Source organism: Colletes gigas, unplaced genomic scaffold (genome assembly GCF_013123115.1).
Source record: "Colletes gigas isolate AHSC1104 unplaced genomic scaffold, ASM1312311v1 Colletes_gigas_Sc00007, whole genome shotgun sequence".
In the NCBI taxonomy this organism is placed as follows: Eukaryota; Metazoa; Arthropoda; class Insecta; order Hymenoptera; family Colletidae; genus Colletes; species Colletes gigas.
In genome coordinates, this window is record NW_025106636.1 from 6,441,657 (window position 1) to 6,455,511 (window position 13,855).

Genomic DNA, 13,855 nt, shown 5'->3' on the forward strand with positions numbered 1-13,855 from the left:
AACCGCCAGTGAAATCGAATAATTCTGCACCGCTAAACCTGTATTTTTAAAAGGTTCTCGATCCAGTTCATTTTGATAAATTCAATAGGATTATACGAATGCAAATCGCCGAGTTATCGATAGAATTTGTTTACGTTTGATCTTCTTTGCGTCTTTATGGGTTTTGTATTTCAATTTCACGTTAATAAAAATCTGATGATTCTAAATTGGAAAACCCGTGAACCGTGTATGTATCTCTATATAAAATTTACTAGTTTGATACAAGTTTTTCGCTAAAACTAGAAAAATAATTTAAGGCCCATTTCAGGCGCCACTTTCTCTATATTTATGTGAATCACGTCGAGCAATAAGGTCGTAAGATGGAAGAAACGATAAATTACGCTGCGAATTCGCAAGAGGTAGTTAAACGACAATTTTATCGCTAACATTCGTGTGTTAATATGACAGTTTGTCTACAAAACTACCTCAGAACGCGCATAATAATCTCTCGTCTGCGGAAGCTTTCGGTTAATAAGTCATCGTGGCAACTTCGCGGAAACAATCTTGCTTCCCATAACATGGCGCATGAAAATTCTTGCCAAATATGAACGTCGCTCTAGCAGCGAATTCCAGTACGTACAGTGCGGGCAAAAGCATTCGTGTAACGCGGTAAAACCATAATTCGATGGTTTAATCGCTTTCAGCCGGCAAATTAATTTTTCTCGGGAAATTCACACGTTTTATTACCTGGGACAATTTGAAACTCTTTTATTCTATATTTTATTGGAAATATCAAAGTATTGGATTGTGTAATAAGACACGTTCAATCTAGTTTTAATATTAAATATTTATAAATCTTCGTTTAAGTTACATTATTACGTCTCAGTCCATTGTCATAGTATCACATTGTCAGTTTGGGAACACATATAATGCGATTTATGGATTATAAAAATGCGATTTCGTGAGAGGCTCTTCATCCGAATAACTACTCAATTTTATGAGCTGCACAACGTCGTAAAAAATTCTAATATATATCCCAAGTTATCTTCGAAAAGGGCTACTATAATAAATTCTATGGTAAATTATACAGTAACCTCCGTGCTAGGGCGAGAAAGAAAAGCCACTTGACAGATATATGTCCCTAACGTATAGAATTGCGATGTATATTCCACCCATCGAGGGTCTCAAAGCAAACGAAGTCCGTATTTGACGCTTTCGGTGGCATCGATCGTCGTGAGTTTATTACCTACTTACGTAGTCCCGATATTGCCATTGTGTCGCACCCGCTTCACCTTTAACAAGATCTTCATTATTTAACAACTCGAATCCGAATCCACTGTTCATGCAGTCGAGCATTGGATAAGTCGATTACCGAAAGATTCGAAGCATATAACTCTTTATAAAATTTTTTTACAAATGAACGATTTACTCAAATACTAATTTCACATCCAATTTGTAATCAACGACCCCAAAACTACCTTCATATTTTGTCCAGAATTTTGGTATTTTTGCACGCCGCGGGACGTAGATTTTCGAATAAGTAGAAACAGTGATTAATGGGCAGACGCGTCAGACAAATCGTATTTAATCCCACGCGTGTCCAATAAATTCAATTTAATCATTTCAAAAATAAATCCCCAAAGGGGAAAAATATAATTCTCTTTTATCGACTTATTTATACACGTAGAACCGTCACGTCCAGCTTCATCACTCATCTACACTCACCCTGCAATAAAATTAAATAAAATAAATTTTATTACATCCGACATTTATAATTTTTGTCTCTATATATATTTTCCTTTAATTTAACAGAAAAGTACCACGATTAAAAGAAAATATTTCTTGTACCCTATCTTCCTGACACGTTTACGATCACGATACCTTTATTTTCTTATAGATTTGAAAAGTTAAAAGAAATAATTTCAACTACATCTGTGAAGATTAAATTCGTTCGAAAAAGATGTCGCCTTTCGGGGAGCTTTTATGAAACTTTTGCGCAATATTGTGTTTCCGGCGTAAATATTCAACGAGGAACGCTCGTCCGTCGCTTTAAACAAAGGACGATGGTCCGTTGAATCTAAAACGTAACGATTTTATTTTTGACGAAGGAGGCAATGGATGCGGATCTCGCGCGACAGAATAAAAACTTTCGCGGGGATGCGTGTTTTCCAAATGTTTGTCACGGTGCCAAGGACGTTTGCCAAGAGTGACGTCAGGCCGTTCCATGAGCAACATTTAACGTTTCATTTCAACGGGGGATTCGTTTCGACCAAAAAACCGCCGTTAACGGATTCACCAAAGCAAGGGACAAAACGATAGAAAGGTGGAAACGGCGCGAACGTCAATGGCGATACTCGTAAATCGCGAAGTTAAGGGCTTCTCGTCCGGAAAATTTGCTATCCGCAACACGATTCGTTTGAACGATTTACAAGTCATGGGAATGGGATATATTTGCGCCATTGAACATCACCGATACCATTCGACGGCGTTCTGGCACACTAAATCTGCTTAAAGTCCATAAGATCAACGCGCCCTTGAGACCTATATTTATCTCTGTTTTTCGACTCGCGACATTTAAAAATATTTCACTCATGGAAATTTAAATTGGTGTTCTCTCCCGCCAAATTAATGGATCTCCGGTTCTATTATAAAACTCCTTTAAATAATGTTCTCTCTGGTGTTGTAACTTCTGGACGATTTTTTTTCTATTATTATCTTCTGAAGCAGCCCGTATCGATAATTCGTCCGTATCATCTAAATCTGGTAATTTCTATTTTTATTATTTTATCTGGTGAAAAGAAAAATCATTCTTAAATGTAAAGTCTACTAGTATTAGACTTTCTTTAAATATTCCTAACTTGATACGCTGTATTATTTGTATCGATGTTAATAAATAAAATTACAGTAATCCCCCCTATAACACGGTAGCGCCACAGGTATATGTATAATCAATGTTCTCACAATTCAAAAACTAGAAACACAAATTTAATTTAATTTTATAAGAACACAATTGACACAATGTGCAAACATACGCGAAATTGATTATGAACTGCACAAATCATTATGAATCTCACAGTACAGAAATATAACGTGGGGAATCCCCGCGTTATATGGGGGAAAACACGTGTTCTACGAGGGACATGAAATCGCGTTATAAGAGTACCGTGTTATAGGGGGGATTACTGTATATCATTACATTATTTACATTATTTTTTTAAATCGTTGCTCCCATTCAACTATCTCGCGCGCCAAATAAAGAGAGATACGAGTTTAGTTCCATCTTGAACTTCAGCGCCCATAAACTTTTTATACTTCACAAAAATAGGGAACCGGAAGGCACTTCGAGATGCCGCGTCCAGCGTGCGACCAAGAAACAGGAAACATAACTCCATTCCCGGAATTGCATAAAACTTAACGCGAAACAAGAATTTAGGTAGATGGATCCTGGCAGCTCTAACCCCACTTATCCTGCAAATTTCCCAATTGTGGTTAACGTTCGAGAAACTATTTTGAAACGATGTTTATAACGTCGCGGCTCGATTCACCGGCGTGGATTGGTTCAACCTCTGAGAGGTTCATTAACGTTGAAAACAATTTCGCGCGTGGGACGTGACACGCGCAAGTGGTGAAGACAAGTATGTGATCAGCCGCGCATTCAGTAGATGCACACGCACTATTCATAATTATTCGACGGATAACGGACAATCAGCTTCGTTCCGGATCGAGCTACCGTGTAACCATTATCAAAATTAACAACTTCCTCTATCGACGGTCAATAATAACAGCAAAATATGGAGAGTGAAAAGAAAATACACTCTGGGACTCTGATGCAGGGAATAAAAAGAAAAATCATTCGCGCAGAATGCATATTCGCGTATACAGAAATCAATTATGTTTACATCGATTTAAAAAAAGAGACAAATTCATAAGTTTCATGCAGCTTGCTTGGTATGAATCTTTAATTCTGACTATTCTGAGATTCTCTAGGTTAAAAAATAAATAAATCTCGCATTTCTACCGCTTCTTTGGTGTAATTGCATAATGATCCGCAGTCTGCAAACAACTACGTTTATTTTCAAGGAACTCGAGTCCAAGCACTGACGCAAACGTGACAGATAATGCGTCCGACAGAAACAACATATCGTCCCGGTTTCTTCGGTAGGGTCGAACTCGAACTCGAGGGTTTCAAGCTCTTAAGACCTTCGACCGTTCATCTCAGATTTTCGGTTATTTCGGCCGGGGGTTACGGGTTAAAACGTCTCAGATTTTCTCTCAACTCATCGTTTCTCTCGTTTCGCGCGGCGGTCGCAAATTCCTGACCGATACATTTCGGTCAGTAATTTCGGTTGCCTCACGGATCGTTCAATTTCGGTCAGAAATTCTCTCGTCTCTCGTTTCTGTCAGAGGTGATTGAAAGATATGTACCAGCTCGAGAATTGTGGTCACTGTTGACTTCCTGGTCAAAATACCCGATACCAGTTAAGGGTTAAAAATAATCAACACACTTTTGATTTCAAAACGCACAACAATTTTACAATAAACGATTTAATGATTGAAAACACAATAAATGGTCGAAGAGGAAATTGAAACTTGACTGAATTTTAGTTTGTACTTGGTAGAATTAATTAGTAAAAAGTTATACTCAATTTCGTAATCCCTAGTCAATCGAGGTAATAAAAAATATTACTTCTTTAACACGTAAAAGAGAATAACAATTTTGGATTAATGGTCGAAAATTTTCCCCAGTTTTCTGTACAGATTGTAAGAGTAAACTTATTCGGCTTTCATGGATACCAGAAAAGTTCTTCGAGCGGTAATTTTAGTAAGAATTGAGAGACACGAGAAATTTCTTCTCGAGAACTTTTTCTCGAGGACATGAAATTACTACAAAAATTGCTCTGTATTTGAAATAAAGTAAATTTAAAGCTTCGAAGACACGAAATAAACGACCACTAAAATAATAGATAACGTAATCCAAAAATCGACAATATTTCGACGATTATTATTAAAATATTCACGAATTATCGATTCTATTTTTAAAGAGTTTCTGTTAAACTCTTTAAAACAACAATTTTCGACGATCACATTCGAGTAATTCTATATTTACGTCGCCCGAAAATACACAGCGACGAAGTATTAATTGCATCCGAGGCGAAAACTTCTGTATTTCTTAATACTTTCTCATTTCTTTTTAACTGGATCAGTCACTGTCGAGCAGCTAACAACCACCCACAGCTCGAAAACAGTTATAATATCTCGATTTTTGGAACAGTCACGAAGAACTTTTATTCTAAACAACTGCTATTATTTATTAAATTTACTTTCTTCCAATCTTCATACGTCCGTTTCGCGATTTCCGAACCATTGTTTCGATTAAATATCCATCGGGCGCATTACGCTCGAATAAATTCTCGGATTTCACCATAAATTCGAATTACATTTCTCGAGGAAATTTCAATCTTGTTACTGGAGACTGCTCCACTATCGTTGAAAACATGCAATAACTCAGCCGCTGGCGGGCCAGACGATTGTACGAGATAAAAGCAGATAAATTAAATGTGCATTAAATCCGGGTAACCGAGTGCAATTTAACCGGCCCGAAGGAAAGTATCAAAGTCGTTACGAGCAAAATGTAATTGACCCTCGATGGGTGTAAAACGGGCCTAAAATTCGCGCATATGCGCGGAGGGCATCGAGCCGATTCTTGGATACGTAATTTTAGAACTTGGCACGTTTCGATTTTATTTCCATTCAGGCCAGAACGGCACGACGCCCGTTATGGAGGAGCGACGAGGACAGAGGCGAATAGAGAGTGAAGCTGTGAGGTTTACAGAAAAACATTTTTCTTCCCACCTACACCGGTATTCGCAACACCACCAAAACTACAAAACACTTTCATTGCACTACGCTTGTTTAATTTTGTGCCAAATATATATACAGTCGTTAAAAAGGAACTAGGATACTAAACGTGACTTATAAAGCTCAAATTAAAAACTGAAACGTAGTGTAAAGGTACAAAACCAAACCAAAATATAGAAACAAGGTTTTCTTGCACGCGATGACAGAACCGAAAGTTTACGTTTGAAATTGATACACATGCATGAAGCTATTGATAGTTGATGAGAGATATCCTTACCACGAACAAAAGATGCCAACGGTGGCTCTTAACAAGCCAGTCAGAACGACAAATATGAGTTAAAATTAGAGCTGGAACTACTCGAATAATTTATTACGCGAATATTCCACGGCTATTCAAATGCTACGGTAATGGTTACGATATTAGAACCATGCTCGTGAATTTTTATGTCCCAGCAGTTTCTATCGCCCTCGCTAAATTCCCTGACTTCCGCGTTTCTCATACTTTTACGATTTCCAGACTATGAGCAATGCATTTACGTATGTTATTCTTCCTCCAGTCTAGGGTAAAGAACCATCTATTGTCAGTCTAAACTGTTTTACTCAAACTCTCGAGTAAATTTTACAAAGTGGTACAAAAACGTCCCGCAACCGTTTAGAAAGATATCAAACAGTTTTGTACTGGCAAGCAATTGAAACTGAAATAAAAATCGTGCGTTTTTTTGGTATGTCAGCTTGTTGGGAAAAAAATTTTGTGAGAAGCTTACCTTCACGGGAATGCAGAAGATTATGAGCAAAAGATCGGCCGTTGCTAGACCGCCTAAAAAGACGTTTGTCGGTGTTGCTGGCAAAGGTCTTAGTTTCGGACACAGCGTGGAAGCGATGATGACGACGTTCCCTGAAATAAAACTGTAAATTAGTACGCCGCTGCAGCCATTTCTCATTAAAACTTGATAATTAACACGCCCCCGCTGTGCAACCTCTGCACTAAATTGTCCGCAAAGGTATCGATTAGTGTCGACTAGACGAGCACAATATCGAGTTAAAGTGATCGAGGTATTATTAATGATGAATTAATGAATTTCTACAACTGTGTCTAAATACAGTGGGTGTAGAAATGTATAAATTACTAGAAATATTTTCAATCTTTAGAGATTGGTAAGATCGATGGATAGATTTGTAGTATAATAAGCAAGAGTTAGCAAGCATAACAATCGCAGTACACAGCTCGACTGCTTGAATATTCTTCTAAATATAGGAGATCCAGCTTCATAGATTATACCTCTCATTCCCTAACAATATTAACAGCAAACTTTATGTTTGCAGAGCACTTAAACTTAGATTGCATCTGGTGGTTTGCATGCACCACGGGTATCTTGATTCCGAAAGACAATTTGCATCAACTACGCTTGAGAATATATTTTGACGATCTATCGCGAACATGATTGATAACGCGACTTAGTATAAGCCTCACGGATGATCGTAGTTGATTTTTGCAATAATCAGATTGAAAATGTTGTATTAGAGAGAAGAAGATTGATTCTCAGGTACTTTCAGGTGTTTGCAAATTCCGTCCCTTAAAGATATTGTTAGAGAATGTTGGGTCCTAACTACGTCTTGGTAAAGTATTTCTGTCAACAGTTGAAAGTTTGCAAACACGTCAGCCTCTAGCCTTCTCTTCTGAATCAGCAGCTTAACTAAGGAAGCTTTATAATCCCTCCGTGGGGGAGTTCGGGACATTTAATCGAACGATTTATTTTATTCGAGAAGCTATCTTAATGTTGAAACATTGAAAAAATAAAGTTGATATTTTGAAATATTTGAGAATACATATTTAATGTTTCTATGTACAAGCTACGACCTTTTTGGGGTTTGTGAACCCCCGAATTAAGAACCAATTTCTTCAGTTTTTATAGAAAACTGCTAGTTTGATTAAAACGAACAGCGAATAAAGTAAAAATCGTAGTGCAATTGTCGCGCGTGCAATTTCCAATCTGATGAATGTTATACGAGTGGCAATGACAGAATCCAGGAAGTCGTTGATAAAAGCAATTATCGCGGCGGTGCTCTTTAAATAAAAAATTGTTTAGCATGGTGATACAACTTGATGAGCGACATGGGACGATAAGAGGAAATCCATCGCAAAAACGACGCTCAACGACTCTCGCTATGAAACTGATTGTACATGCTCGCGAACCCGAGGCGACAAGATCAGACAACCGGAATTAGAACGAAATATAAAAAAAAAAATTGCATTTGCACAACTACCGTGAATGAAAACGTAATTTTCCAGACGTTCGTGCTAGTAAATGCAACGGTAGAATCTAATTTCAAGGAGTTCAATGTAATACGAAGAGCACGCAGCTGGCAGGTTTACGACCCAAAGGGTAATACGCATTATTATTTAATAAACTTATGACATAATTTGACAATTTTATAACGCTACGACGAATAAATCTCTGGACGTAATAGAGAGGTCACGTGTATGCGTGGCGAAGACTCCTTGACGTACGAGTCGCTTAAATTGAACTTAGTTGTTCGAATTGAACCGGTTCAATTTATGTATTACTTTTGTTTTCGATTTTATTCGCGCCATCTTTCAATCAATTGCCGTGCATTTAGACATTTAGCGTCTTTAAAGATTCATCAAGAGATAAGCGATGCAAAAATGAAAATAAAAAAACAGATTGGGGTAGTAGTCACAGTTAATGTACTATAAAATAAATTTTTGTACACATTAATCAATTATATAATATTTTGATTTCAATTCATACTGGGGAAAGTTTATATTAATTTTCATGGTTCTCCTTTTCATGAAGGTATATTTTTAGGATAAAAAATTTAATTTTGCTGGAGCCAGTGTGCTTTTGTTGTTGTTATTTTTTTTTTTTATTATGTCAGGGAGCTTTGGTTGAATCTCAAGTACGTGGACAGCAGTAGTGATAGGAATCTGCACTCACCGACTAATCCAAGGATGAACGTGAGGGAGTAGACGGCGAGAACGGGCCCCAATTCCACCCAGTCGAAGCGGCTGAACGACTCGTTGATGTCGTAGTCGAGAAAATCGTCCGTCGTATTAGTCTCGTTCGACATGACGGCGATTAGCTTCTTGGCGACGACACTTCAGAGGCTGCGCCCACTTGTCGAGCGTTCGCGCGGACGTTTTCCATCATGCACTTTTACTTACTCCACGTAACTGCACCGCAATTTGCAAATGCGATCCCGCTCTCTCTCTCTCTCTCTCTCTGTCGCTGGCGAACCGTTTCTGTCGAGGATCCTCCAAGCTCGCTCGTCGCGGCGACAAACGTTGCTTTGCTCCGCGATCGCCACTTTTCTTAGCATGCTTTCCAGCACAGGGTCCCTGCACCGTTTTCCTAATCCTTGGACAAGAAAAGAGGATCTATACAGTGCTGAACGAAAACATACATATACACACATATACATTCTCCTCTCCTTCAAACATATGAGATGCAGAAGTGTACATAATATCATATTTTTATCCAACACTGTACATGACAGGAAAGACTGGAACAAGTTGATACGTTTCTCAGTGTCTCAATTTTTTTAAATTTTTATTTCAAGTAAAAAGCACTTCCAAGTATATTTTGACCTTCCATCTCTAAACACCACGAGTGAAAATTGAAAAAAATGCATTGAAAGATAAATTTGATGACGTCACATCGTATCAATTTGTCCCAATATGAGAAAACAATTTTCTTCGAACTTGAATTGAAACCTAACCCGAAATTTGATCTGATAACGCATATATAATTTGGAGTATCTTGACCGCTTTTTAACTGAGCCCGTTTCTTACGGGACACCCACTGAATCCTCGCCATGATCAGATTTTAAAAAAGGTTGGAAGCGCGTTAGGCGAAAATTTTTGTTTAAAAGGGGGAATGCGCCCTTTAAAAAGTTGAAACCCCCCACAGATGTAAATTGCTCGCCAGCAAGAGACTTGCCCGATTCGATCCCAGGGGAGGGTTAACATTTTAATTTTATGTGCCTCCTCTACGCGGCTCAACTCGAGCAGTCCCTGTTTAATTTACTGACCCGACAAAGTACACGAAGCTTTTAATGAACTACAGGCTCCGTCCTACAATACGTGAAATTCAATTTATGCTTTGCATCCGATACGAACGCCATATGTCGCCGGCGTAATATGCAATTTGCCTAGTATCCAGCCCTTTACCGAGTCGCTTAGGTCGACAAACACATTAAGAACCACCGATCCCAGAGGTCGTGTAATTTTCGAAAATAACGGAAACTGCAATGGAATTCGAACCGAACGCGGAATATCCTATAATCCGGCGCAATTGCAACGGCAAATTGTCAAAGAACCGAGCTGTATGCAAGCTGCGCGTCATAACCATAAAACCAACCTGAAATTTTCAATCTCCACGCATTCTTGATCAAATTTGAAGAAACATACCATATTTCAGATCATATTGAAAATCAACGTATTTCTCCTTAAAGAAATAGAAGTTAGAAGCTATTTAAGCAAACAAGAAGAAGGCAAAATTTTAGTTGTTTTTAAGTAGCCAACGTTCGATTTTATTTTATTTGAGATTATTGTTGAATTTTCGAAAAAATACAGTTTTATAAATATTCTAGAGCGCAGAGAACTGCAGGAGAAAAAGGATGCTACTGTGCTTGCTAGTTACCGAGGTCTGCAAAGTGCGCATAAAAGGAAGCGGATCTTCCAGCGGCGCGAGCTTCCTTTTTATTTCGCCAACATCAAACTTCGATTCCGTTTGAAAAGGTTGCCGAGCAACGCTTACGAAATCCCGTTTTCAAGAATTTCTCGCGGTATTAAAACGCGTCGAGCTTTCATTTAATGAATCTAAGTAATAAAATCATCGCAACCGTGACCTAGCTCCCGCAGGCTTCATTAAATCTGATTACAAATTGGGATTCGGTTCAATCATCGCTGAGGAAATATTGTTCGATCAAACGACTAATACCAGATAATTATTTTACTGAAATATAAAATGATTATTTTCGTGCTATAAAATAATTTTATTTGGTAATGTTTCAGACAACTGAAATGCTCGTGTCGGTTGACGATGGTAATAGACGTGACATCGCGTCTAAAATATTCATAGTAATTGATAATGGAAATGGACGTGACATTACATGTCGTTGAATATTGCAGAAAATTAGGCGGGCGTGGATTAGTAATTTCATTTGAATCTGTCGATATTGGGAACGAAGGAAATAATTTATATGCAGATCGAGCAATAGTAATTTTTACTTTTTTGGCGATTAGAGACCGTAACAAGGGGAAAGTATTGCTATGGCCTGATTTCTTAAGCTTCGTGAATATTTCATTTTATACTTATATAGCGAGAAAGAAACCATTTGCTAATTTTCAAAGTCCAAAGAAAACGTCTGTTTTTTAACAAAACTAGTAATACTAGGAAAGTTTTGCAACAACTAACACTTTTGTAACTATAGTATGAAATATATAATTGGATTCTGTTGAAAAACGTTAGAAACAAGATATAATAAAACTGCTACGGACACGATTAGATATCGCAAAATAATATAGTTACGTTCTTATCGCTATTATTATTCATCGCCATGGACTCGCGTGTTCATAAAATATTCTACACATTTAAAACTAGAACAATTACGGTTGACAATACAATATCGTTCCGCTGTCGATAGAAAATAACAACAAATTGCTGTGTTTGTAACACGTAACAATGCATCCACCCTTGTTTTAAACAACTTTGATTTGTCGGATGGACCGCGCTGGACTTGCCTCGTATGCCAGCAATATATTATACATCAAATCACAGGACACGCGTAGTTAGTATGCATCGAAGATGAGTATAACTTCGTGATAATACCAATGATGATTGCACGAGCAGAAAATATAGAGTGTGACTCGGCAAAAGCAGATCACCATAACATCTTCAATTATAGTGCTGGTCAAAATGATAAAACACTCGATTTATTTCAATGTTATACATGCAGAAATTTTACGGCGAAAAAAAAAATTTCAAACCATTCAGAAAAAATTATTCTCGGTTGCAGGGGTAAATTACAAGCATTTTTGGTGAACAGATACACCCTCGAAATCTCACCCACTTTCGAGAAAAAAATTCGAATAGGTGTATGCGAAATTAAAAAATTTCAAATCATTCTGAAAAAATTATTTTCAGTTGTGGGGGTTAAATACAAGTATTTTTGGTGAACAGACATACCCTAGAAATTTCACTCACTTTCGAGAAAAAAATTCTTTACCGAAAATATAATGTCTGATCTTGAAATTCCGATTCCCCTGAAATTTCATGCAAAAAAAAAATTTCAAATCGTTCTGAAAAAATTATTTTCGGTTGTGGGGGTTAATTACAAACATTTTTGGTGAATAGATATACCCTCGAAATCTCACTCACTTTCGGGAAAAAAATTCATTAACAAAAATACAATGTCTGATCCTGAAATGTTTCCCCAAAAATGCGTATGTTTAAAATGTCATAATTTCTGAATAGATTGGAGGATTTTAATGTCTCAAAATGCAAACAACGCGAATTTTAGTGAAAAATATGTAAAAATTCCGAGACTATTCGAAACGTTTCCTCCTTTCTTTGATTTCCTTTCCTCCTGCTATTAGATACAAGAAATAACATTGCAATTTCCTGCAGTTAATAAATGTTACGTATAACAAGTTTTATTCATGATTTAAATAGAATATCAGAATAAATACGATTGCAATTTGCGGGAGCGAATGAAGTAATATTAACTGTACAGAAAGTATTTTTAAAAGCTCCGTTTTACGCGTGGGAATTTATAAAAATAAATTACAAAACGTTCCATTGCCGTCAGAATCAATTTTAATAATGCGGGGAACGTAGTTGAATGCATCGTTTTTTTTTTATACATTGCACATGAAAGAGATCAAACAAATGATTGAATCCTTTAATGAAGAAGAGGCGTTGCAATGCGAATATTTGCAAGAAAATTTAACGTTTATTGAAAGTTACTTCAAACTATTGCCATAAGCTATGAAAAAAGTTAGAAAAAATGGGATTATTTATTAGTTAACGATGTTGTTCCTATGTTTTTCACAAGACTTACTATTCACTCCGGGGAAATCTCGGTTCGTAAATGATGCATTTCAATGCACTAATTTTCTAGCTTAATTGCTTCGCATAAACTCGGTGGGAAGTAGTTATGTAATTGCACACCCTTGTCGAATCGATAATTATTATGTGCCCGCGTATCCGCGAATATATCATGGCGGTATGGAACCACTTTTTAATCTAATGTACTTTTCGTGTTCCGTGTCAAGTAGTTCGAGTGCGATCTTAAAACGGATAAAACTTCGCCGTTGAATACGTATAAATTTCCAGGACGAAACGTTCACGACGAATGCAAATAACCCTTAGAAATAGTTCCGTTCGTATTGAAACAAAGTTTGAAAGTGACCGGACATTTTGTTTTTTTACTGTTTTTTTTATCGCGCCATCTACCGTGTGGCGTGTCTACCACCTCTGGGGCTCCTCAGAGAGGTCCAAGAAGCTTGTAGACACTATCGAGTCTACGAATGGTTCTAATTAAAAAATTATAGTATTAGTTTAGGAGATATTTCAATGCGAATATCGCGAAACTAGACAAAAGTGGTTTAGTATTTTTTTGTTGGGAATGAGAAGCTGTATGTACAATATATGTGCATACATGCTTGTTCTTTAATTCACTGTGGCGACAGTTCGTTTCATTCCGGTGAAACCAAATCCATTGCACTCGCTAGAATTCAGGCCGCTGGATTCAGAACTGAAATATCATCTGAACTGAAATACAACACCCTGACGCTCATTACCGTACCATTGGGTGTGGGTGAGCTTGTTGTAGTTTGTATTCCGTCCCGATCTCGACAATACAAACCATAGTTTAACCAAACACGTGAAAGGCAAGAATTCACACGCGAGTTAAGGTCGTGTGTACCATAACTAACAATTTGTTTGGTTTTAATATCGTTCATTCACTGCAATTCATTATTCTACGATAGTTT

At 37.3% G+C, this 13,855-nt stretch overlaps 1 protein-coding gene across 6 annotated transcripts in view; it reads right to left on the reverse strand.

The window, feature by feature from the left end:
• Positions 1-13,855, reverse strand: part of LOC122396341 (QRFP-like peptide receptor) — a 47,601-nt gene that overhangs the window by 25,558 nt on the left and 8,188 nt on the right. For all 6 annotated transcript variants that reach the window (XM_043394646.1, XM_043394647.1, XM_043394648.1 and 3 more), the window contains 2 exons: positions 8,796-9,215; positions 6,603-6,733 (listed from right to left, as the gene is read on the reverse strand). In XM_043394646.1, coding sequence (XP_043250581.1) covers positions 6,603-6,733; positions 8,796-8,928 — 264 coding nt within the window. In that variant the 5' untranslated portion in view covers positions 8,929-9,215. The remainder of the gene's footprint in view (positions 1-6,602; positions 6,734-8,795; positions 9,216-13,855) is intronic.